Genomic DNA, 27,728 nt, shown 5'->3' on the forward strand with positions numbered 1-27,728 from the left:
GGCAGGCCCAGTGATTAAACACAGCCTCTTGCCAGTGTTGGATGGCTCACTACTCTCAACATCAGGTCAATAACAAAGGCCCAGCCTGGGTTTGTGTGCTGAAGTAACACCATATGGCCTTACTACTGTATGTCTTTCTAAATGACAGAATCAGAACTTACCACTGCTTAAAGTGAGTATCTCAAACTTAGACATTCTTCCAATGGTTCATGAGTCCTTATTTCCAATGCGTCTCCATTTGTCTGTTCTCAATGTGGAAAGCTGCAAAGTACAAAGAGCAAGAGACCCTGATGAAGTGTCTAACATGATTATTTTACATCTATTGAGTAGCATACTGGTGTCATTATTGTGCCAACTCAAATCTGCAGGCCTACAGTATCAGCATACCATCTCTGTGTTTCCTAAGGATAAGTGATTGTTTTAACTGAGTGGGAATCTGTTCCACCCCATTCCTGCATGTCTGTACCCACCAGAGGCAGACCAAGGCCAGTTCAGATCGTGTCTGTGGTCAGTGAAGTTGTTCCAAAGATAATGAGCCTGGGTGGCCTAGGTCTCTATTCCATTCATGCCTGCTATGGACCTCAGCATGCCTGTCATGTCACCTGACTGCTCCAGTCATGTGACCTGGCTCAAGCTGTGTTGCTGGACAAGATATGTTGCTGTATTTGGATTGCTGAGAAATAAGTATTTATGCTCAATTGCTTTATGAACATGTTCCTACTACCTAGGAAAGTGTACCTATTGTATCTACTATACCCAGTGTACAAAAGAAATTCAAACTATTTCCAACTTTAATTATTTTCAAATTGTGCATAAAAAATACAAAACTCCATCCAATGCCTATAAACACCATACAAATTAGACAAACAAACAAAAATAACACACCACATATAATTTTCAAAGATACCTTAACAGCATAGAGAACAGTTCAGAAAAGACAAATCAAAGTATTTACACTCCCTTTCCAAAGCTGTACAAACCATTAACATTTCCTTTAAGATTTCCCAAGTTCTATAAACCTAGCGCAGCGACAAGACTGAGGTAGCCTAGAAAAACGTAGAAAGTTGAAAACTAAGACAAAGAGAGAAAGGCTGCACTGCTGTCCTGTCTAGAGATTAGATAGAGAGAGAGAGAGAGAGAGAGAGAGAGAGAGAGAGAGAGAGAGAGAGAGAGAGAGAGAGAGAGAGAGAGAGAGAGAGAGAGAGAGAGAGAGAGAGAGAGAGAGAGATAGAGATAGAGATAGAGATAGAGATAGATAGATAGATAGGAGGATACCTAATGTCCTTCTTTAGGAGACCCAAAACCTCCAGCATCAATTTACATAGTTTTACTCTCCTCTCACGACAAAGCCTCAGCAGTTAAGACGATATTCCCCAGCTGAAGCTTGCCTCTGCCTCTGTCCCTGCCTCTGTGTGCCTTCCTTCTGGATAAGTAACTATTTATTATATCCCTGGGTATGAGTGGTTTAAACAGATCCATGTTCTGCATCCTCTGTGTATTTTACAAATCATTCCCTAACTGAATCATGAATCCTAACTGAAGCTAAGCCTGCTGATAGGAAAACTTGGCACACCTTTCTACAAAACCTACAACATTCAACTGTCTTAAGTGGGGACAAATTCAATCTATCATAGAGTATTTCTCTTATTCAATCAAAACACATGGCATCAAGAGAGGAAAGAGGGTAATAAAGCAGTGAGCTATTATAAATACAGAATCATTTTTCAAACAAGAACATCGTTCATCTGTGAATGTCCTTGGATGGAGTCAGAACTGCCACCATTTTGAAAGCCCTGCCCACACATCCACCCATTGCCTTCCTGAGCTCACAGTGGACAGAATATTGCTACGATGTTTTTGCACCTTTACCAGATCGTCTGCACATTATTGACACTGGAAGGCGTACCAGCTGTATTCAGGAAAGGTTTCTTTTCCTTGGAGGTATGCCTTCCCCTCCTCCCTCCTCCCCCATTCCTCTTCCCTTCCTACGCAACCCCTAAGTCTGTCTGTCTGTCTCTGTCTGTCCACTGTGAGCTCGTCCAGCATGTCAAACACAGATCCTCTCCTAACTCAAGCACCATGGCCTATCCGCCACAAAGGTAAAGACCAGGATGAAAGCATAAATGGGTTAGGAAAGCGGAGACAAGCTACAAAATACTTTATGAACACATATAAAACTGTCAATATACACCCATTTAAGAAAAATTAAAAAAGTAATTAAATCTGTACAGAATGATTTGATACAGTGATCAATATACATTCCTGTGTATGGAGACCAATGATTCACTTTTGTATTAAGAACATAAAATATAAACAAATATTACATATTTGATTTGAAAACTAACTACATGTCAAGACACAGAGATCCAGCACCAGCTGTTCGATAGGGCTTTGATGTTACACATCATTTTGCATTTACTGCTTGTGTATCTTACAAATATATCCACATCTGGAGTTTAAAGGTGAGAAGGGTAGGAGAAGACAGAAGGGTCCTTTGTGATGTTAGCCACCGACTTTGAGCAGTTAGCTACTGTTTATTAGCTAAGAGGGAGAAGTGTCTGTAGGTCCAATGGGAAGTTCTGCTTCCTCCCAGGGTGGGGAACAGAGACAGATGGGAGGAGGTTGCCATGGCATCGAACCTGTGGGCACTTCCTGCCCCTTGAGAGCAGATGGGGGACCTTGTTAGTCCCTGAACCAATGAGTGGGAGGCCCTGAGATGGAGGATATTCACTCCCTCACAGCAAAGACACGGAACGAGCCACCCTCTGGATTGCTTTTACTGCAAAAGAGAAGTGAGAGAGACGGTTACCTTGAGCATTCATTCATGAACTCAAACAGTTAACCAGCATCCTTTCATCTCTTTACTAAGACAAAGTGACATAAATCTAAGGAAAACGAAGAGAATAGAAACCATATTGCTGTCAAGTCAGTCAGTTGTTTTGTGGACCCAATTTTATTTTTTTTCATTGTTCGCGTGTGGCTCCAATTCAAGTCAGCCTGTTGCTCATGACATTCTACAGTAAGAGTAGAGTAATCACGGTGGACGTATCTGGAAACATGACTCAAACACTGGCTCATTGTTTTTTTTGTTTTTTTAATGTTATTTTTATTGTAATTTTTTTTTTTTTTGGGGGGGGGTGGGGGTGGATCAGCTTAATATTGCAGATAGATTGTAACTTCTATCAATGTAATTGTCTGCATCACTTCCAATCCCCCAACACTGGCTCATTGTTAACCATGCTGTTATAGTGACTGACTGACCTTTCCAACAACCACTATTGAATCTTGTGCTGGGCCTGATGGCTTTGTTATTAATTCATTAGTGGAGAGGCCTTGAAGACCTGCCATGCTCAGTAATGTCAGGATGATGCCCATCCCATTGGCATCAGATTGGCTGCAATTATCTGCATAGGGAACCACTGAGTCAGCCGCCGACAGCTTTTCCATCCCCGGGTAAATGGATAGGCTGTGATTATTTCCTCCTTAATAAAGGCCTGTTCACCCAGCCAGCAACATGTACCCCCCACTTCCTAACAGTTGGGTCATCACTTGGACAGAAGTCAACCTCTGGGTCAGTCTCTATCACATCAGGGGATGACTGTTGATGGCCATGGTTGTAATACCATACTGTTCTCTGTGCCCTGTTACTGACAGCCCATGTCCTCACTCACTCACACTAAGGTTAAGGTGAGGCTCCCAGTGAGGGGGCTCTTGATTTCAGCATTAAATTTCACTGTACTCTAGCTCAGCTGAATTTGGCCATGCAGCACTTTGCACACTCCATTGAATGTCGGGGTAAAGTAAGCAAAGAGTTCATGTGTGGGCCGTCCGTACACCAAACCACACCATTAGTCTTGCACCCCTGCGTGCCAAACATGGACTTGGCGGCAATGGCATCCGTTCTTGAGCCCTAGATCTCTGGGCCTGGCTAATGCCTGACAGGGGAGGGGTGGGCGAGGGGAGGGTAGGGAGAGGGCAGGGAGGGGTATTGTACAGGGGAAGAGGAGGGTAGAGCAGGCACCCACCTCTCTGACTGGATGCCGTTCTTCAGGACGCCAACGTAGCTCTTCTTCTTATCCAGGGCCAGGACGTCCACGTAGCCCCCACCGGCTTGGATCACCCCAGCATGGATGGCTGCTCGGCAGATACTGGAGCTCTGAGGGAGAGGGGGGATAAGAAGAGAGGGTTCATTGTACCTCTCATGATATCAGATACAGCAATCAGGATTATTCAATTTCACTATATCAGTAATGCTTCTGTTATTAGGTACAGTACAGGCACATACAGTGTACTGAGCCACACCAAATACAGTCAATGTATCAGTTTCCAGAGCATTCAATATGTACAAATCATGTACATGTACACATGCATGACATTAGCAAGGGCGAAGCCAGGCACATCGTTATCAGGATGTAAACCACTGCCCCACTCTGGATTACAGATGACAGACAGCAGTAGAGAGCTGTTCACGCCACACATGGTTCTGAGGCAGGGCATGGTGCCTCCTGTCCCCCAGTCTGAGGCATTGAGTCTGGCTCCAGCGTGTGTCAGACCCTGGGTCCTTATCACTAACCTGGAAGGCTCATTCATCATACTCCATCACACTAGTCTAGCCCAACACAGGCCACATTCCCTGGTGTCTGGTGTCTGGTGAACCGGTCTGGTGTCTGGGGACTTCTGTCATGTCAATATAGACCTGTACTTCTCCTTCTCCTGTGTTTTGCTGCGTGTTGGCACTGTGAGTGTTTAAGTGTCAGAATCAGGCTTTGCCCTTTAAAAAAATGGTCCCCAGGGCAGCATAGTTATTTGTTTCACTCATTTCATCCACTGCAGTCTCACATCAGCTTATACATGCAACTTGCAACTTAGGCCAGAGGTGATTTTAGAATGACAGATGCCGTGTCTCCAATGGCATCTTATTCTCTATATAGTGCACTCCTTGTCACTAGAGCCGTATGTGTCTCTGGTCAAGGTAGCACACTGTATGGAGTATAGTGTACCATTTGAGATTTGCCCTGAGGTCATTAGGGAGTGACAGAGGTGATGTGACAATAACAGAGGTGTGTCCCACTGCTCCTCCCTCTCTGAGACTGGTCCTAAAGCCCTCTCCTGACACAGCACCATGCCTCCGACCGCAGGCCTCAGGCATGCAATCTCTGGGCCAGTTATGAATCAGCCAGTCAGCCAGGGCTGAGCAGCTGTGTATGGTCGAACCCAGCACTGGGAGAGACATTATTACCGACCGTTACCAGGCCTGCATCACCAATGCTCCCATTCCGACTGTGTTCACACTGCTATTCAGAAGCTCGTGGTCGCCTCAGGCCACAGTCTCTTAAGTGCTCGACGGGGCTAGACCGCACTCATCTGCTGTCCAACATAAATCAGGTCAGTGTTCCAGTCAGATATAGTTCTCTGGGGAGCAGACACACTGAGGTGTATCTGTCTGGCAGGCCCAGTGGGGACGAACTGGTTGACCTCTGTCAGTATGACCTCTCAGGCTTTCAGCATGGTCAGGAGGACAGGACAGGCATGGTGAGGCCATTCTGGTATACCCAGTGACTAGGTCCAGTACTTACATCTGTGTAGAAGCTGTTCCCAACCACTGGGGCCCAGTAGGATGGCTCGTTCTTGCAGTTGGCCGGACAGAACACTCTGAGGAAGAGACACATTGAGAATGCATTATTATTGAGAAATACAATTGAATGGGCAGACCCATGGTTTAAACGCAGGAATTTATGCAAGAATTTGCCATTTAGCTAAATGTAATGTATGTCATGTTATGAATAACCCTGACACATTTTCTGTAGAACTTCTGTAGAACAGAGGAAAGACTGATGCTTTCTTCTAGCCAGTAGTGTAAAGTAAAAATACTTGAAAATACTACATAAGTATTTTTTTTGTGTATCTGTACTTTACTTTACTATTTATATTTTTGGCAACTTTTACTTCACTACATTCCTAAAGAAAATAATGTACTTTTTACTCCAGACATTTTCCCTCACACCCAAAAGTACTTGTTTCATTTTGAATGCTTAGCAGAACAGGAAAATTGTCTAATTCACACACAAATCAAGAGAACATCCCTGGTCATCCCTTCTGCCTCTGATCTGGCAGACTCACTAAACACATGCTTCATTTGTAACTGATGTCTAAGTGATGGAGCATGCCCCTGGCTATCCGTAAATTAAAAAAACAAGAAAATGGTGCCGTCTGGTTTGCTTTATATAAGGAATTAGAAATGATTGATACTTTTACTTTTGATACTTAAGTATATTTTAGCAATTACATTTACTTTTGATACTTTCAAAACTATTCGCTGCTCTGGCACCCCAATGGTGGAACAAGCTCCCCCACGACGCCAGGACAGCGGAGTCACTGACCACTTTCCGGAGACACTCGAAACCCTACCTCTTTAAGGAATACCTGGAATAGTATAAAAGTTATCCTTCTATCCCCCCTCCCCATTAAACAAATACAAATAAATAAGTGGTTGTCCCACTGGCTATCATAAGCTGAATGCACCAATTTGTAAGTCGCTCTGGATAAGAGCAACTGCTAAATGACGTAAATGTAAATGTAATACTTAAGTATATTTAAAACCAAATACTTTTAGACTTTTACTCAAGTAGTATTTTACTGGGTGACTTTCACTTTTACTTGAGTCATTTTCTATTAAGGTATCTTTACTTTTACTCAAGTACTTTTTCCACATCTGCTTCTAGCAGAGTCTGCATGTTTAGGAGATTCCAGTGGTATTGTAATGGAGGTTTAAAACATTTGGCCCAGAGCAGGAATCTGACTAATTATTCCCAAGTCATCACTGCCTGTTGTGCGTGTGAAACATTGTGGGGGGAGAGGAGCTAGCCACCTTGGGCAGTTGGAGTAGGGCTTCTTGAAGGGGCAGATCTCCACCATGGTGGCATAGCAGTCCACTGACTGTCCTGTGGCACAGAGAGGAGACATACACCATCAACAGCTGCAAAAGTCATCAGGTGAAGAAGCTAAAAACAAGGGTGTGCTCCACTTATTCTGGAAAAACACAGTTTGACTTACTTTCCACTTTGGCCACCACAAATGCATTGCCGGCTTTGTATTTACTGTCAAGAGATCAAAGCCAGGCATTAGAAGACCATTACATTTCAGTATATCATTAATTTCACAAAACATAAATGAGCATAGCAGGCAGAATGATGACAGAGAATCAAGACTACCAGAAATATCTACCTGAATGACTCAATGCCGTTCTTTGTTGCCTTGACGAAGAATGGAAACTTGTCTTTCCTTGTAGTGTCCACCAGACCACCATTGTTATTAATGATGCCGTAGTGCATAGCAGCACGACAGATACTTGATTGCTGGAAAAATAGAAAAATAATCATCAGAAACACATTTAGGCATTCAAAATGTATAGTGTTAAATGTTGAACCTCAGTGTGAGACTCACCACATCATAGAAGAGCGTCCCCCACACTTTCCCCTTCTTGTTCTGGCAGTTAGCAGGGCAGTTGAATCTGTTGCAGGCTGCTCCCTTGCACTTGTCTCGCATTTTGGTCTCACACTTGATGTTTTGAGCTATGGGAGACAAATCAATTACTGGACAATTAGGGATCTCAGTAGCATTCCTTCCCATACAGTACATTCAAACAGTCAACTCTGAAAGCCCCCAACCACAATTCCCACTAGTCAAACTCACCCAGGAAAGTGCTGGTGGGAGCCTTGGGAGTGGAGGGCTTCTTGGGAGCAGCAGGCTTGGGTTTGGGTCTGGGGACAGGCTTGGCGGTGGTGCGGGGTGACATAGGAATCTGAGCTTTCTCCACCTCGTTCATGTCCTCAGTCTCAGAACGCTGGGAGTCTCCCTTGAAGCAGAGGTTGTCCCTGCAGCTTCCTCCGTAGCTAGGAGGGCACTGGGAGCATGGGCGGCCATGTTGGTAAGGGGCCTCTCCGATCCAGTTTCCCCTGGGGAACAGGAAGGAGCACAGTTGTCAGGATGACTGGCTGAAAACTAATCAGCACTCAGCCGTCACCGGGCACATGGCTTTATAATTATTCACGTGCCCTTTGCACATTATCACACATTCTTAAAACCCTGAGTCCAGCTGGATAATGAAAACAATCCCGCTGTCCCTCTGGAAATTAAATTAGGTCTGTCTGGAACAGAGTCTGCTTAGGACCTGTTTTTCTTTCCCCTTCCTTTCTTATTTTTCTACTCGAACTTCTGCTGGAATTTCGGCATGGCCTCAATGTGTCATGAAATACTTCTTAGACAGACACTTTAACTGTACAATTAGACAGACACATTAATATCCTTACATGTGCCCTCAAAAACATTTGGTATTGGATAAACACCCCATGGTGGTAAGAAGTATGTAAAATAGAACACAGGAGACGTGATGTGTGAATGAGTGGTGGAGAGTAGCGTTAGCGAGTTGGTCTTACTTGGGGGAGTAGTTACAGACGAGGTAAACAGCGTTCTCCCAGATCTCCCCCCACACGTTCATCCTGGGACACACGTGCACTGCACACCCCACACGAGTAGTGGTGGCCCAGACCAGCTGCAAATAAGTCAACACTTCCATTAACATTGTTATTATAAAAGGACATTCGCATTGCTAACTTGTTGATCTTTCTGTGACCACACGTCCATCTCCACTGATACAGTTCCTCAGCTCCACATAACATTGCAGACAACTCTACTAGCTAAAATGATTTGGAGCCCTGCAGCCTTTGAAAGGGCCTGTCATGGGTGGCTATGGAGGTCTGAGAAAGAGCCTCACAGACACATTAGTAGGAAGCACCATGTTACTGTAGACCTCTCTCTCTCTTTTTCTCTCTTTTCTCACTCATCTCTCTCGCCCCTCATAGATCCCTCATTCCTGCCACAGGAAGTGGCTCCCATGCTGGGGTGCTGGAGGCAGATAGATTGATGGGGCCACAAGGGCCCTTAGAAGAGGCTGCTCTTTCATTCGGCCCCAGTCAGAGGAAGGAGATAGACGTCGAGTGTGACCACAGTTTGTTTCCTGCGACATTCTGTGATCATTCTCATGATCCAGTTTAGTCAGGTAAAGACATTATACTGGCAGTGGCTCGGAGCGAATAAAGAGAACTCTGGACAGGCCCACTTCCTCTGTCAATATGGAGAGGTTGTTAAATCAAATCAAATCAACGTTTTTTGGTCACGTGCACACGGTACAGTGAAATGCTTGCTTGCTAACTCTCCTCAACAGTACAATAACAGTATCAATGAAGAATCAAATGCCAAATGCAAAAGTAAAAAAATAACAAGTATTACAGTAATACAAAGTCGAAGAAAAAAACAACTTAAATGTAAAGCTACAGGCAGCTCCTACGGATTTGAGACCCAGGCAGTCCTACTACTGAGAGCTTGTTCCATGACTCCACTACCACTCTTTCCCACTGTACCCCTCTCTCTTTCTCTCTCTCTCTGACTCTCACCCCCCCCCCCCCCCCAACCCCCCCTTTCTTTCAGGAATGTGTTTCCCTTTCCTGGGCCAGTGAGAGGCCACAGGCAGTATTGACTTAGAGACAATGACTCAGCATAGACACCACACTGCTACACCACTACAGCATACACAGAGATGTGATGATGAGGGCTGGAGCCTGTGGTAAAGCTCTGTGTCATCCCAGAGAGAGACTGTGAAGATACTGACCCAGAGGGGCTAGCATAACCTAGCTTAGCAGTGTTATGGTAGGGATTGGACCCCAACTATGCTACGCTACGCTAGCATTCCTAGGAAATAAAAGGCAGAAACAAGGAGAGGGTGTTCAGACATGGCATTGTTCCCCGCATTCCTGCATCTTCAAAGGAATCCAGGTCAAACACAGAGATGATTGGTGTGTCTGGGAAGTGTTTCCAGATGCTAGTGACCTGGTTTCCCGTGTGAAGTACGCAGATGCAGGAGGACGGGTCAGGCTGTTTTCACAAACCCATCCCAGCTACAAAGTAAAGTCTATGGGGAGAGGAAGCCAATTCTCCCTCTTCATCCCCATCTTGTCCCTCTCTTCCCCTCTGTTTATCCCTCTTTCTTCCCCTTTGTTTCACCCTCTCTACTGTGATGGTTTAATGGTCCTGAGGCAGCACATAACTTCTCCCTGTCACTACACTACTGCGCCCCCATGTGGTCCACACTGTTTTTAGTTAATGGACACCCATTGAAGAGGCTGCAGGCCACATGTTGTTTTTACACAGGACCTGAATACCTGCAGCAGCATCACCTTTAGAAGTCACGTGTTGTCCATTAGATACTGATGGTAGGGAGGAAACATGTGACCTTGAACACTGCACAGGCTCATACACAGATCATCTACATTAGTTCAAAGGAAACCTGTAGAAATACAATTTAATATGGAATTAGATCCAAATGTGGTTTGCTGTTCATGGAGGAACTGTTGAGGGAAGTACTCATGAACTCAAAGCTCCAAATTCAGATCCCCCAGCCATGACTCTCCCCCAGCTATGACTCTCCCCCAGCCATGACTCACCTGGGTGTAGTGGGTGCACATAGGCCCTGAGCAGCGGTCGGGACACCAGGGGTTGCACTCATGTTGGTAGGGGTAGGTGTAGTCCTTCACCTCATCATACCAGGCCTGGACGTGGTTGGCTGGGGAGCGGTACCTGCAGACACAGAGGGAGCAGCATCAGCCTCAGCAGCACAGAGAGCTCATACAGGAGGACCTCCAGCTGCCAGGGCCACATGGGGAATATCTGAGGGGGCTGACAGGTGCTTTGGCTGGGCTTGAGACGCACTGCACCAGCCTCCCCTCAGGCTCCCCTCTGGCCTCCACTGATTAGTCCGGTTCTGACCCAGCAGACACACAGATACACTCAGTCTGTTTCCCTCCAACACTGGGGAACTCGAGACATGCTGAGAAAAAATTACAAAAACTAAACAGGGCTCCACAGCCTGACGAATCAATTATGGCCCTTTATTGTAAACATCTCTTTCTACGGTATTGAAATGTGCTGAGACTACAAACTGGCAGCAGAGAGGGAGAAAAACAGCCCTAGCCGGTGCTGGCATCAGAAGAGAGAGAAAGGGAGAGGGGGAGAGATGGAGAGAGGGAGGGGGGTTGTGAGAACACGAGCGAGTGGATTCATGGAATGGCACCTGCTGAGGGAGCCCTCCACTGTCATACACAAAGAGCCCCACTGTGGTGAATGATGGACAGAGTCAGGCGCAGAAAATAACCGGGTGCAGAATTTATTCCTTCCAGACATACAATGCGCCTACAACTGCAATCGAAACAGGTACAGGGGAAACAATCCTTCCTGACCAAACACAATCTCAGAAAATACAATAAATGTAATGACACAGGGGAAAATCAACCCTGGCAAATTAAATGAGAGAGTATCTCAACCGAGCTACTCTCCTCCCACATAGAACAATCACTCACAAAGACAAGGGGGCAGAGGGAACACTTATGCACAGACTAATTAGGGGATGAGCACCAGGTGTGTGATTGACAAGACAAGACAAGTGGAGTGATGAGAATGGGAGCGGCAGTAGCTAGTAAGCCGGTGACGACGAACGCCAAAACAAGGAGGGGAGGCAGCCTCGGCGGAAGTCGTGACACCCACTCTCAGCAATGCTCTGAACACACACACAGCACAAATACCTACACTGAGTATACCAAACATTAAGAACACCTTCCTAATAATGAGTTGCACTCCCCCCACCCCAACCTTTTGCCCTCAGAACAGCCTCAATTTGTCGTGGCATGGATTCTACAAGGTGTAGAAAGCGTTCCACAAGGATGCTGGCCCATGTTTTAACATTTGACATTTTAGTCATTTAGCAGACGCTCTTATCCAGAGCGACTTACAGTGCATTCATATTAAGATAGCTAGGTGGGACAATCACATATCACAGGCATAGAAAGTACATTTTTCCTCAATAACGTAGTTATCAGTGGAGTCAGAGCTAGAATAGGGGGGGGGGGTAGGATTATTTAAGACACTGTTTGAAGAGGTAGGGTTTCAGATGTTTTTGGAAGATGGGCAGGGACTCTGCTGTCCTAGCTTCAGGGGAAAGCTGGTTTCACCATTAGGGTGCCAGGACAGAGAAGAGCTTGGACTGGGCTGAGTGAGAGCCACCCTCCTGTATGCATCCAAACGTTGGCTGGATGTCCTTTGGGTGGTGGACCATTCTTGATACACACTGTTGAAACTGTTGAGCATGAAAAACCCAGCAGTGATGCAGTTGTTGCCACAAACTGTTACGTCTGGCTCCTACTATCATACCCTGTTCAAAGGCACTTAAATATTTTGTCTTGCCAATTCACCCTCTGAATAGCACACATACACAATCTATGTCTCAACTGTCTCAAGGCATACAAATCCTTCTTTAACCTGTCTTCTCCCCTTCAGCTACACTGATTGAAGTGGATTTAACATGTGACATCAATTAGGAATCAGAGCTTTCACCTGGATTCACCTGGTCAGTCTGTCATGGAAAGAGCAGGTGTTCATAATGTTTTGTACACTCAGTGTACATTCACTCACAACAGCCACACTACAGACTCACATAGACTCAGTAGCAGACAGCACAAAGCACAAAGTGTGTGTGTGTGTGTGTGTGTGTGTGTGTGTGTGTGTGTGTGTGTGTGTGTGTGTGTGTGTGTGTGTGTGTGTGTGACGTGTACATGCATGTGTCTCATATTGTCTTACCTGCCCCAGTGAACAGCGAGGTTCTGACCGATTGACATGAGCAGGTCCTTAGGTCCATGTTCCCACTGGCATTCCTCTGCCCAGTGAGTGGCTGACCTCTCCAGCTCATCATCCCAGACCTGGAAACAGACAAATAACACTGTTAGAACAATGTTGTAACACTATAACTCACACCTTTCAGTACAGCAGTACAGTACAGCAAAGGGGTCCACACTCCTGTGACACACTACAACATATGATCAGTGAACACTGCGACAGACCCATCAAAACAACCTTTATCTGTGACCATCACCACAGCTAGACTTAGCCCAGCTGCTTTAATATCAGGCCCCCAGGTAGATCCCCTCAGTATAATAATGCTCCTCTTGTCTCCTCATAGCTACCTACCTAACCGCTAGCTACCTTTTTAGGCCTCTGCTCCCCCTCTTCCTTCCCAGGGAGCTGAAATTGAGCTGGATACAAGTAAAACATTAGCTTTAGCCCAGGACATCTGAGTGGAGCAGTGCCTGGCCCCGCTCCACTACAAATCCCCAGCAATCACAGCTGAATTAGGCATATTTCCTGAGCGGGTTTCTCTCTCTACCTGTGGAAAAGAGGGTGGAAAGGAGGGATGCACCTCATCTCTGCCACCACTCTCACCACTAGGATATGGGGGAGGAGGGGGAGGAGAGGACTGGTACAGTGTGGCACCTCACAGTTTCTATCCTCAGTACATTTCCAGGCACTTGGTGGTCACCACCACCATACATACAAATACACACACATACATATACATGCCCATGACTATGCCAGCTCAGCTATACCCCCAGTCCTGTCCTCAGATCCAGGCTTGTTGGCTGAGGCCTGGCAGAGAACAGAAGAGCAGGGCAGAGGGAGACTTCATGTCCCTTCCTCTCTCGCCAGACCACACCACAGTCACACAGACAAGACACCACACTGTCAGTACTACATCTGTACTACATAAACCACAATCCCCCCCGAGTCTGTCCATCTAAACTATATTAACCTTAACCTCAGCACACCCACTTACCCAGTCACCACATTCCATAAACACTATCCCTCTCAATAACATTCAGTGCTCTCTCTTTCTTGCTCTCTTCTACACAGTCCCCTTCCCACTCTATCCATCCCTCCTTCATGTAGCACTCTGTTTCTCCTCCACTGGCCACTCTGGCCTTCCTCGTTCTCTCTGTCCTCCGCTGGCCTACCCTGTCCTCATTCACCCCTCTCTGCAGTGTCTGGCTCCCAGCAGGTAGTGTAGAGTCAGTGTAATTATCCTCCCAGTAAGCCAGCTCCTCTCCAGGCTGCCAGCAGCTGACCACCATGAGCTCATCTTTTCCAGGAGAGAAGATTGTTGTAGTGTTGGGTTCTAGCTAGAAATATACTTATTCATGTTACCATACTAGAACTTATTGATTACTTTATATGTATAATGTAGGGAAAGTTACTGAGTGAGACAAGGGGGAGTGCAGAAAGTTTACATTCTGTCAAAACATGGTAGTATTAAAAATTATGGCTCCTAAGGAGGGAGGCAAAGTCTGGTTTCAGTCACTGATAAGGTAGGACAGTTGCGGATTAGGGAGGAGCGAGGAAGTCGGCCCGAGGTCAGGTCAGATGAAGTGAGAAGGAACAGTCCTATTTCACACACATATACTTCCACGTCCACGAAGGTTCTAACATCAGGCAGGGCCATGACTACACCAGTGAGAGGAACCAATTAAGTTCCTGACAAGCAACAGAGATGTATTTGCTGTCTAGATGTGCAAGGAGTTGACTCCGCCTAGTTGGAGGGTATAAATATATGCGCTTACATAATCATGTCTTTGTCTTTGCAGCTGTAAACTTGGTTTGAGCTTTTTGTAGTTGTCCGTGAGTTTTTACTTTGTTTGTTCAGAACCTAACAGTAGTAAAACCAACACCCTCCCATCAAAAGTAGAGCCTATAAACACTCACCTACATTATATCGCTGACCCATATACACTACCGTTCAAAAGTTTGGGGTCACTTAGAAATGTCCTTGTTTTCCATGAAAATATACATGAAATGAGTTTGAATAGGAAATATAGCAACATGAATAGGAAATGTAGGCATTGACAAGGTTAGAAATAATGATTTATAATTGAAATAATAATTGTGTCCTTCAAACTTTGCTTTCGTCAAAGAATCCTCCATTTGCAGCAATTACAGCCTTGCAGACCTTTGGCATTCTAGTTGTCAATTTGTTGAGGTAACCTGAAGAGATTTCACCCCATGCTTCCTGAAGCACCTCCCACAAGTTGTATTGGCTTGATGGGCACTTCTTACATACCATACGGTCAAGCTGCTCCCACAACAGCTCAATAGGGTTGAGATCCGGTGACTGTTGTCAGTAATGCTGTAGGTGGGTGTAGTGGTGGAATCAAGCGCAGGACACCGAAGTATAGTCCAAAAGACTTTAGTGCAATTTCCAACAAGGAAAAATCGAACAAACTTGCCCGAAGGCGAAACTACGCACGAAGGCGACAAAACAAAAGGCGCACTACACAGGTGCGTAAAACGCTCCAACACAGTGGAGTAAAGCTCAACCGAGCGAATGAGTAATTCTACAAGCACAACACACGACAGAAATAAATCAATCACACACAACACTAGACAAACACAACGAGAAACTTATAGGACACTAATTACACTAAACGAGAACAGGTGTCACAACAAACAGACAAAAGCAAACGAACATAGAAACATGCAACGGTGGCAGCTAGTATTCCGGAGACAACGAACGCCGAAGCCTGCCCGAACAAGGAAGAGAGGCAGCCTCGGCCGAACCGTGACAGTACCCCCCCCTTGACGCGCGGCTCCAGACGTGCGCCGACTCAGGCCTCGGGGACGACGCGGAGCAGGGTGCGTCGGGTGCCCACGATGGAATTCCGTCAGGAGAGACGGGTCCAAAATGTCTCTCCTCGGCACCCAGCACCGTTCCTCCGGACCGTACCCCTCCCACTCCACTAGATATTGGAGACCCCCCATCCGACGTCTCGAATCCAAGATGGACCTCACGGAGTACGCCGGTGCCCCCTCGATGTCCAATGGGGGCGGAGGAGTCTCCCTGATCTCACTTTCTTGGAGTGGGCCAGCTACCACCGGCCTGAGAAGAGACACATGGAACGAGGGGTTAATACTTTTATATTCAACAGGTAGTTGTAATTTGTAACACACCTCGTTCAACCTTCTCAGGACTTTAAATGGCCCTACAAACCGCCGACCCAGTTTCCGACAGGGCAGGCGGAGGGGCAGGTTTCTGGTAGAGAGCCAGACTCGATCACCAGGTGCGTACACCGGTCCCTCACTGCGGTGGAGATCGGCGCTCGCCTTATGACGACGGAGGGCCCGCTGCAGGTGGACGTGTGCAGCGTTCCATGTCTCCTCCGAGCGCCGCGCCCACTCATCCACCGCAGGAGCCTCGATCTGGCTCTGCTGCCAAGGTGCCAGAACCGGCTGGTAACCTAACACACATTGGAAAGGGGTTAGGTTAGTGGAGGAATGGCGTAGGGAATTCTGGGCCATCTCGGCCCAGGGAACGTACCTTGCCCACTCCTCCGGCCGGTCCTGGCAGTATGTTCTAAGAAACCTACCCACATCCTGGTTCACGCGTTCCACCTGCCCATTACTCTCCCGGTGGTAACCCGAGGTGAGGCTCACCGAGACCCCCAACCGCTCCATAAAGGCTCTCCAGACCCTGGAGGTAAATTGGGGACCTCGATCAGACACAATATCCTCGGGTACCCCGTAGTGCCGGAACACATGGGTGAATAGTGCTTCGGCAGTTTGCAGGGCAGTAGGAAGGCCCGGCATGGGGAGCAAACGACAGGCCTTAGAAAACCGGTCCACAACGACCAGTATAGTGGTATTCCCCTGTGAAGGAGGAAGGTCAGTAAGGAAATCCACCGAGAGGTGAGACCATGGTCGTTGTGGAACGGGCAGGGGTAGTAACTTACCCCTAGGCAGATGTCTAGGCGCCTTACACTGGGCGCACACCGAGCAGGAGGAAACATAAACCCTCACATCCCTTGCCAACGTGGGCCACCAGTACTTGGCACTAAGACAGTGCACTGTCCGGCCGATACCAGGGTGTCCAGAGGAGGGTGACGTGTGAGCCCAATAGATCAATCGATCCCGAACCTCGAGCGGAACGTACTTCCGACCCTCCGGGCATTGCGGTGGACTAGGGTCGGTGCGTAACGCCCGCTCGAGCTCAGCATCGACCTCCCACACTACCGGTGCCACCAGACACGACTCCGGCAGTATGGGAGTGGGCTCCACGGACCTCTCCTCCGTGTCATACCGCCGAGACAGTGCATCTGCCTTACCGTTCTGTGACCCAGGGATGTACGTGATCTTAAATGTAAACCGGGTCAAAAACATATTCCATCTTGCCTGGCGAGGGTTCAGCCTCCTCGCTGCCCGGATGTACTCCAGGTTACGGTGGTCCGTCAAAATGAGGAAAGGGTGTTGAGCCCCCTCAAGCCAGTGCCTCCACACCTTTAGGGCCTGTACCACGGCTAACAGCTCCCTGTCCCCTACGTCATAGTTTCGCTCCGCCGGACTGAGCTTCTTGGAATAAAAAGCACAGGGGCGGAGTTTAGGTGGCGCGCCTGACCGTTGTGAAAGCACGGCTCCTATACCGGCCTCTGACGCGTCCACCTCTACCTGAAATGGCAAAGAGGGATCCGGATGCGCCAGCACCGGGGCCGAGGTAAACAGGTCCTTCAGCCTCCCAAACGCCCTGTCCGCCTCAGCAGACCACTGCAGACGCACCGGACCCCCCTTCAAAAGAGACGTGATGGGAGCTGCCACCTGTCCAAAACCCCGGATAAACCTCCGGTAGTAATTCGCAAACCCCAAAAACTGCTGCACCTCCTTCACAGTGGTTGGTGTTTGCCAATTACGCACGGCTGACACCCGGTCTACCTCCATCTTCACCCCTGACGCAGACAACTGATACCCCAAAAAGGAGACCGACTCCTGGAAAAACAGACACTTCTCTGCCTTAACATACAGGTCGTGCTCCACCAGCCTCCGCAACACTCTGCGCACCAGGGCCACATGCTCGACTCGGGTAGGCGAGTACACGAGAATGTCATCTATGTACACAACCACCCCCTGCCCCTGCATGTCCCTGAAGATCTCATCCACGAATGATTGGAAAACTGACGGAGCGTTCATCAACCCGTATGGCATGACAAGATACTCGTAATGGCCCGAGGTGGTACTAAAGGCTGTCTTCCATTCATCGCCCTCCCTGATGCGCACCAAGTTGTACGCGCTCCTGAGATCTAATTTAGTGAAGAAACGCGCCCCGTGCAATGACTCAGTCATGGTCGCAATCAGTGGGAGTGGATAACTGTACTTCACCGTGATCTGATTGAGACCACGGTAATCGATGCACGGGCGTAAACCACCATCCTTTTTCTTCACAAAAAAGAAACTCGAGGACGCAGGGGAAGTGGAAGGCCGTATGTATCCTTGTCTCAGAGATTCGTCTATGTAAGTCTCCATAGCTTTCTTCTCCTCCTGAGACAGAGGATACACATGGCTCCGTGGGAGCGCAGCTCCTGCCTGGAGGTCTATCGCACAATCTCCCTGCCTATGGGGCGGCAACTGCGTCGCCCTCGACTTACTAAACGCAATAGCCAAATCCCCATACTCAGGGGGAACGTGCAATGCGGGCACCTGGTTTGGACTCTCCACCGAGGTAGCCCCTACGGAAACGCCCAAACATCGACCCACACACTGGGCAGACCACTCCATCAGAGCCCTCTCCTGCCACGAAATAGATGGGTTATGGGTACTCAACCAGGGCATGCCCAGCACCACCGGATACGCAGGCGAGTCGATCAGAAATAGCTGAATCATCTCCTGATGACCCCCCTGCGCACACATCCTAAGTGGCGCAGTGACCTCCCTGATCAAGCCCGCACCCAACGGACGGCTATCTAGGGCATGAACGGGGAAAGGGACATCAACAGGGAGAAGGGGAATCCCTAAGGCTAAACAAAACTTCTTATCAACAAAATTCCCAGCCGCGCCTGAATCTACCAGCGCCTTATGCTGGGAATGAGGTGCTACCTGTGGAAAACGCACAGGTATACAGAAATGTGCAACAGAGAGCTCTGGGTGAGTGGGGCGCCTACTCACCTGGAAGGACTCCCCAGTGCGGGACCTGTCATCCTCTCCCCTAGGAGGCCATCCCCAGCACCTAGCCGCGGTGTGTCCTCCCCGACCACAGTTGGTGCAGGAGATGGACCCCCTCGTAAGCCGACCCCTCCTCTCTCTAGTGCCAGCGCCCCCGAGCTCCATGGGGCACGGCTCGGAGGCGCTGGAGGGTGAAATGGACGGACCCCCCTCGGAACGTCCGCGGGTAGCTAGCAGGTTATCCAGCCTGATGGACATGTCGACCAACTGGTCGAACGAGAGGCTGGTGTCCCTACAGGCCAGCTCCCGACGGACGTCCTCGCGTAGACTACATCTGTAGTGATCGATGAGAGCCCGCTCATTCCACCCTGCATCCGCCGCTAGAGTACGGAATTCTAAGGCGAACTCCTGGGCACTCCTCTTCCCCTGCCGGAGGAAGACCAGACGCTCCCCCGCCGCTTTCCCCTCCGGGGGATGGTCAAACACCGCCCTGATACGGCGGGAGAACTCGTCGTAGGTGATGGTGTCCGCGTCGATCCTCCTCCACTCTGCGTTGGCCCATTCCAACGCCTTCCCGGAAAGGCAGGAGATCAGGGCGGACACGCTCTCATGTCCCGAGGGCGCCGGGTGCACGGTGGCCAGGTAAAGCTCCACCTGGAGAAGGAATCCCTGACACCCGGCCGCGGTCCCATCGTAGGCCCTCGGGAGCGAGAGTCGAACTCCTCTGGGTTCCGGAGCGGGAATGGGCTGACTTGCCGATGGTGCTGGCAGAGAGGATGGCGGTGGAGGAGTCCCCCAGCCTCGGATGGTGGTGATCACCTCCTGCAGTGCGGACCCCATCTGCAGGATCTGGTCACTCTGTTCACGGACCCTGTCCTCCAGCGTCGCCTGGGCTGCTGCGGCTCCTGCTGATTCCATTCTTGATGGTGTGTGATTTTGTCAGTAATGCTGTAGGTGGGTGTAGTGGTGGAATCAAGCGCAGGACACCGAAGTATAGTCCAAAAGACTTTAGTGCAATTTCCAACAAGGAAAAATCGAACAAACTTGCCCGAAGGCGAAACTACGCACGAAGGCGACAAAACAAAAGGCGCACTACACAGGTGCGTAAAACGCTCCAACACAGTGGAGTAAAGCTCAACCGAGCGAATGAGTAATTCTACAAGCACAACACACGACAGAAATAAATCAATCACACACAACACTAGACAAACACAACGAGAAACTTATAGGACACTAATTACACTAAACGAGAACAGGTGTCACAACAAACAGACAAAAGCAAACAAACATAGAAACATGCAACGGTGGCAGCTAGTATTCCGGAGACAACGAACGCCGAAGCCTGCCCGAACAAGGAAGAGAGGCAGCCTCGGCCGAAACCGTGACAACTGTGCTGGCCACTCCATTATAGACAGAATACCAGCTGACTGCTTCTTCCCTAAATAGTTATTGCATAGTTTGGAGCTGTGCTTTGGGTCATTGTCTTGTTGTAGGAGGAAATTGGCTCCAATCAAGCGCCGTCCACAGGGTATGGCATGGCGTTGCAAAATGGAGTCATAGCCTTCCTTCTTCAAGATCCGTTTTACCCTGTACAAATCTCCCACTTTACCACCATCAAAGCACCCCCAGACAATCACATTGCCTCCAGCATGCTTGACAGATGGCATCAAGCACTCCTCCAGCATCTTTTCATTTGGTCTGCGTCTCACAAAGTTCTTCGTTGTGATCCGAACACCTCAAACTTCGATTTGTCTGTCCATAACACTTTTTTCCAATCTTCCTCTGTCCAGTGTCTGTGTTCTTTTGCCCATATTTATATTTTATTTTTATTTGCCAGTCTGAGATATGGCTTTTTCTTTGCAACTCTGCCTATAAGGTCAACATCCCGGAGTCGCCTCTTCACTGTTGACGTTGAGACTGGTGTTCTGCGGGTACTATTTAATGAAGCTGCCAGTTGAGGACCTGTGAGGCGTCTGTTTCTCAAACTAGACACTAATGTATTTGTCCTCTTGCTCAGTTGTGCACCGGGGCCTCCCACTCCTCTTTCTATTCTGGTTAGAGACAGTTTGCGCTGTTCCGTGAAGGGAGTAGTACACAGCGTTGTACGAGATCTTCAGTATCTTGACAATTACTCACATGGAATAGCCTTAATTTCTCAGAACAAGAATAGACTGACGAGTTTCAGAATAAAGTTATTTGTTTCTGGACATTTTGAGCCTGTAATCAAAACCAAAATTGCTGATGCTCCAGATACTCAACTAGTCTCAAGAAAGCCAGTTTTATTGCTTCTTTAATCAGCACAACAGTTTTCAGCTGTGCTAACATAATTGCAAAAGGGTTTTCTAATGATCAATTAGCCTTTTAAAATGATATACTAGGATTAGCAAACACAACGTGCAATTGGAACACAGGACTGATGGTTGCTGATAATGGGCCTCTGTATGCCTATGTAGATATTCCATTAAAAATCAGCAGTTTCCAGCTACAATAGCCATTTACAACATGAACAATGTCTACACTGTATTTCTAATCAATTTGATGTTATTTTAATGGGCAAAAAAAGGACATTTCTAAGTGACCCCAAACTTTTGAACGGTAGTGTACATAAGACCTTGGTATTGCCTGAGTAGCAGAGACTGACGTTTACCTCCATCTCTCTGTACTATCTAATATTAATACATTGCTTATATTTGTCCTATTTCACACGTGTGAATTGGAAATGTGTTTTTTGCATATCCCAACTCTCCCTGAGACACCTTTGGAGAGTAGGGTCACAGCCAGGGTCTGCCATTATCAACAGCAACCCTGGAGCAATTAGGGATTTTTCACCTTGTCAGATCAGGGATTCGAACTAGCAACCTTTCGCTTTCTGGCCCAACGCTCGAACCGCTAGGCTACCTGCCACCCACCTGCTATTCATTAGCTTTCTGTGCCTCCAGCTAGTGAAACAACCTCCAACCCGTCACTTTCACTATGTATTCCACATGTAATAGCAGTTGTTGCTCTACAGTAGTGTGTGAATAGTGACCCTCTTTACAGTGTATTGATAGCGTATCTGTGAGGGTGATGATAGCTAAAGCTACAGTATGTACATGTCAGGAAGGAGGCGTGTCTCACCATGTACTCCATGTTGGATGCGGTGGGGTAGACTCCTCCCCTCAGTTTGTTGTGCAGTTGGAGGAGCTCCCCACGGTCCGTCCACTGGATGGCCCGTCGCGTCCTACTGCCCGCTGTGTTATCGGTGCTGTTCTGGTCATCCTGGTACCGGCTCAGTAGCTGCCGCAGCTCATTGGAGTCGGGCAGGAAGAGAGCAGCTCCTTCCCTGGCAGAGAGGACCAGGAGGGTGAGGGCGAGTGTGAGGGCGGAGAGCCAGCAGGGCATGGCAGCAGTCATCTCCAGTCTCTGGGACGGGTCTCTGGGCGTCTGTATGTAGGGCTCTGGGCAGACTACAGTGGTCAACCTTGTGTGAGCTCTGGTCCTGAGCACTGCAGACACGATGCTGTGGGGAGAAAACACACTGTGAGCCGGCCAGCCAACAAAGCAGGTTACAGAGCAGAGCACATGGCCAGACAGACGACTGAGCTAACGCAAGAGGCGCATGCTCCATGAGTCCTGGCACCAAACATTGGACAGCAAACATCTCCGTCAATTGCTGTTGCCTCACTCTCTCACTACTTCCAAAAGAAGTGAATGAGGCCATCAATATGAAACCTCAGCAACTACCTGCAAATAACTCTGGTTTTTGCCATGGGAAACAGTGTATTAGAGGTATTGATCCATTTCAATTGAGGCATTTTCACAGGTTGCAACACATCATTCAGGGAAATGATGTCACAGCAGATCTCACCACATTGAGAACAAGTTGCATAACTATTACCACAAGAACAAGGTGGAGTCCCGAGAGATTTTGCAACAATTATCCACAGTACTGTAGCATTCACTGGTGAGGAAATTGAATTAGTGGTATTACTCCATATCAAAGGATACACTCTCTCTCTACAAGGCTTGCCGTAGTCAGACAACAGCTCATCAGTTTAATCTCCACATTGTACCTGATCTTCAGCTTAGCCAAATCCTTTCAAAGCTATTTTCAGCTCTATCAAAATACAGCAATTAACTGGGGATATCCTTTCAGATCCATAATAATGACTGATTGTAATCTTCCATCGATTGCTCAACACAGTGACTTAGACCTGGGGTCTGGCGAATAAGGAAATGAACTTTGTTAATGAATTGCTTATTTTGTCAGAGTCTTACTCAGCCCCTCTGGAAATAAGATCTACCAGTAAACAAGCAATTAATTGTCCTTAATGGCCCTGGATTCCAGAGTGATATATAAATCAGGGGTGGAAAGTCAGTAATCAGTCAGGTTCACGCTCCAGGGCACAGAAGCATAATTTCTGTGACCTCTCTCTGATCCTCCTCTGGCTGACCGTCAAAATCACCATCTAAAACTATAGAGGGAGAGAGGGAGTAGGGAAGAACTACAGCAGAGAGGGTTATTAGTTAATGAGAGAGAATGATGGATAGAGAGATGAAAATAGATAGAGGGAGAGAAAGACAAATAAAGAGAGAGGGGGAGAGAGACAGAGATGCAGAGTTCTTTACTAAAACAGAAGATTTTAGTATGAATAAGAGGTAGTGTGTGGTTCTCATCCTCCTTTGCCACAGCACACAGGGCTCACAGGGCAGGCTCCCAGCCTCAGCCTCAGCCACCACCCCATTGGCCAGGAGAAGACAAACAGCAGGGCTACTAAATCAGCCGGCAGGAGAAGGCATGGCAGAGAGAGACACAGAGAGAGGGAGAGAGAAGGAAAGCGAGAGAGAGAGAGCAGTCATTGCACTGCTCCCTGCATCCTTCAATTCCTCCTCCTCTCTTTCTCTCTCTCTCTCAGCCTGGAACGGCGGCTTGAGGTCTGACGGCCTGTCTGTATCAACACATTGTCACAGCGCCAAGCAGCCCCAGCCAGCGATGGGAGCCAGCCGGCCGGCCTGAGGCAGCCCAACCATCCCACCACGCCCCTCCTCTGGCCCTCTCTTTGTTTCCCTGCCTACCTTCTCACACCAAACCTCCACCAGCCTTTATTCTGGGCCTTTCTCATTATTCTCATGAATGTTATACCTGAGTGGCAGACAGAGCAGACAGGCACACACACACACTGGCCACCCTGCCTACATATACAGGAGCCTGGAGGACTCTCACCTGCTGGCTCTGCAGTAGCTCTGCAGTCCTCTACTGTCCAGGAGTGTCACACATCAACACAGCTCCCCTTGGACAAGTTGACAACACATGCTCCTAGGTAAGCCTGACTCAAAACAGGTATATTGTTGATATAGGCTGTATGCAGTTTTCATTAAATTGCTCTCTAGGAATTGACACCTGGGATTGACATTATAGCACAGAAGCAGAAATGTGGACAGTGATGATGGCCGGAGCACTGCACTTGCATGTGTTATAACAATGTTCAAGACAATATTGAAATGTTTAGTGTTTCATGACAGGCTAATTAATTTACAACAGCATTGATGAAAGAAAATATTTGTTTTTTAAATACATTAACATATTCTTATCAAATCTGAACATTCAATTATTTTGGGAAACTTTCCTCCTTACACTGTAAACTGTTTGAACTCAGTGGCACCCAAAAGCATAGAATTACATGGTGCAGAATAAATCTAATTAAATGTAGAAAAACATGCTTACCTCAATCACCTGGCTTATCCGGCAATTATCCAAAAGCTTTTGCGTCGGTTCAGTATTTCCCGTTTGCTAAATTGGTGCTGAAGTGGAGCTGTACTCGTTGGCTGCGGTCCTAGAGAGCAGAGTAACTTGGTAACTTTTGACTAACGTTAAAGCGGCAGCTCAGTGCTTTATATAGAGGAGACCCCGCTGAACGAGTGAGGAGGGAAACAAATCTTAACTCTTCTTTCTTTAGTCACTCCCCCAACTCCCTCCTCAAGAAGGCTATGTTCTTGGCAAGCATCCTGCGCTCTGACGATTGATGTCGAAAGGAAAACGCAAAGTATGTAATTCACTACGAACCAGAGCAATCGAAATGCGTAGTAGAGTTTTGTATAACTTTTCTGTTTCTTTTCCAATTCAAACATGTTGCCAGAGTTTCTTCAAGACAGTTAATCGATAATTACCATTAGCCTATCATAATCATTATTGCATGACTATATATCATTATAGTCGGATACATGTAAATATAATTCATAATTCCACATACGATATTATTATAATTTGATCTATTTTGATAGTGATAATAATATACACTACCGGTCAAAAGTTTTAGAACACCTAGTCATTCAAGGATTTTTCTTTATTTTTACATTGTAGAATAATAGTGAAGACGTCAAAACTATGAAATAACACACATGGAATCATGTAGTAACCTAAAAAGTGTTAAAGAAATCAAAATATATTTTATATTTGAGATTCTTCAAATAGCCACACTTTGCCTTGATGACAGCTTTGCACACTCTAGGCATTCTCTCAACCAGCTTCATGAGGTAGTCACCTGGAATGCATTTCAATTAACAGGTGTGCCTTCTTAAAAGTTAATTTGTGGAATTTATTTCCTTCTTAATGCATTTGAGCCAATCAGTTGTGTTGTGACAAGGTAGGGGAGGTATACAGAAGATAGCCCTATTTGGTAAAAGACCAAGTCCATATTATGGCAAGAACAGCATAAATAAGCAAAGAGAAACGACAGTCCATCATTACTTTAAGACATGAAGGTCAGTCAATAAGGAACATTTCAAGAACTTTGAAAGTTTCTTCAAGTGCAGTCGCAAAAACCATCAAGCGCTATGATGGAATTGCTAAATAAATACAGTGAGGGGAAAAAAGTATTTGATCCCCTGCTGATTTTGTATGTTTGCCCACTGACAAAGACATTATCAGTCTATAATTTTAATGGTAGGTTTATTTGAACAGTGAGAGACAGAATAACAACAAAAAAATCCAGAAAAATGCATGTAAAAAATGTTATAAATTGATTTGCATTTTAATGAGGGAAATAAGTATTTGACCCCTCTGCAAAACATGACTTAGTACTTGGTGGCAAAACCCTTGTTGGCAATCACAGAGGTCAGACGTTTCTTGTAGTTGGCCACCAGGTTTGCACACATCTCAGGAGGGATTTTGTTCCACTCCTCTTTGCAGATCTTCTCCAAGTCATTAAGGTTTTGAGACTGACATTTGGCAACTCGATCCTTCAGCTCCCTCCACAGATTTCCTATGGGATTAAGGTCTGGAGACTGGCTAGGCCACTCCAGGACCTTAATGTGCTTCTTCTTGAGCCACTCCTTTGTTGCCTTGGCCGTGTGTTTTGGGTCATTGGTAACTTTTGACTGACGTTAAAGCGGGAGCTCAGTGCTTTATATAGAGGAGACCCCGCTGAACGAGTGAGGAGGGAAACAAATCTTAACTCTTCTTTCTTTAGTCACTCCCCCAACTCCCTCCTCAAGAAGGCTATGTTCTTGGCAAGCATCCTGCGCTATGACGATTGATGTCGAAAGGAAAACGCAAAGTATGTAATTCACTACGAACCAGAGCAATCGAAATGCGTAGTAGAGTTTTGTATAACTTTTCTGTTTCTTTTCCAATTCAAACATGTTGCCAGAGTTTCTTCAAGACAGTTAATCGATAATTACCATTAGCCTATCATAAACATTATTGCATGACTATATATCATTATAGTCGGATACATGTAAATATAATTCATAATTCCACATACGATATTATTATAATTTGATCTATTTTGATAGTGATAATAATATACACTACCGGTCAAAAGTTTTAGAACACCTAGTCATTCAAGGATTTTTCTTTATTTTTACATTGTAGAATAATAGTGAAGACGTCAAAACTATGAAATAACACATATGGAATCATGTAGTAACCTAAAAAGTGTTAAACAAATCAAAATATATTTTATATTTGAGATTCTTCAAATAGCCACCCTTTGCCTTGATGACTACCCATACACACACAAAAAAAAAATGTATGCACGCATGACTGTAAGTCGCTTTGGATAAAAGCGTCTGCTAAATGGCATATTATTATTTATTATTATGACAGCTTTGCACACTCTAGGCATTCTCTCAACCAGCTTCATGAGGTTGTCACATGGAATGCATTTCAATTAACAGGTGTGCCTTCTTAAAAGTTAATTTGTGGAATTTATTTCCTTCATAATGCATTTGAGCCAATCAGTTGTGTTGTGACAAGGTAGGGGAGGTATACAGAAGATAGCCCTATTTGGTAAAAGACCAAGTCCATATTATGGCAAGAACAGCACAAATAAGCAAAGAGAAACGACAGTCCATCATTACTTTAAGACATGAAGGTCAGTCAATACGGAACATTTCAAGAACTTTGAAAGTTTCTTCAAGTGCAGTCGCAAAAACCATCAAGCGCTATGATGGAATTGCTAAATATATACAGTGAGGGAAAAAAGTATTTGATCCCCTGCTGATTTTGTATGTTTGCCCACTGACAAAGACATGATCCGTCTATAATTTTAATGGTAGGTTTATTTGAACAGTGAGAGACAGAATAACAACAACAAAATCCAGAAAAATGCTTGTAAAAAATGTTATAAATTGATTTGCATTTTAATGAGGGAAATAAGTATTTGACCCCTCTGCAAAACATGACTTAGTACTTGGTGGCAAAACCCTTGTTGGCAATCACAGAGGTCAGACGTTTCTTGTAGTTGGCCACCAGGTTTGCACATATCTCAGGAGGGATTTTGTTCCACTCCTCTTTGCAGATCTTCTCCAAGTCATTAAGGTTTTGAGACTGACATTTGGCAACTCGATCCTTCAGCTCCCTCCACAGATTTCCTATGGGATTAAGGTCTGGA

General features: G+C 46.6%; 1 protein-coding gene across 3 annotated transcripts; it reads right to left on the reverse strand.

Moving 5' to 3' along the window:
* Positions 1-773: 773 nt before the first annotated feature.
* On the reverse strand, positions 774-24,702 carry LOC311111192 (cysteine-rich secretory protein LCCL domain-containing 2-like). 3 transcript variants are annotated; one of them, XM_084153888.1, is made up of 13 exons: positions 24,560-24,702; positions 21,973-22,354; positions 12,685-12,803; positions 10,500-10,632; positions 8,436-8,551; positions 7,693-7,955; positions 7,444-7,571; positions 7,225-7,355; positions 7,054-7,097; positions 6,869-6,941; positions 5,577-5,652; positions 4,026-4,156; positions 774-2,779 (listed from the first exon to the last, which is right to left on the reverse strand). In XM_084153888.1, exons 2-13 carry the CDS (start codon positions 22,246-22,248, stop codon positions 2,728-2,730), a joined length of 1,542 nt encoding a protein of 513 aa, XP_084010014.1. In that variant the 5' UTR covers positions 22,249-22,354; positions 24,560-24,702; the 3' UTR covers positions 774-2,727. The 3 variants fall into 3 exon arrangements, with proteins under 3 accessions (XP_084010014.1, XP_084010015.1, XP_084010016.1); XM_084153889.1 differs by lacking the exon at positions 24,560-24,702 and adding an exon at positions 24,059-24,125; XM_084153890.1 differs by lacking the exon at positions 24,560-24,702 and adding an exon at positions 22,579-22,720.
* Between the last annotated feature and the right edge of the window lie 3,026 nt (positions 24,703-27,728).

The sequence above is a fragment of the Coregonus lavaretus genome (genome assembly GCF_964263955.1).
Source record: "Coregonus lavaretus genome assembly, chromosome: 37".
NCBI lineage: Eukaryota > Metazoa > Chordata > Actinopteri > Salmoniformes > Salmonidae > Coregonus > Coregonus lavaretus.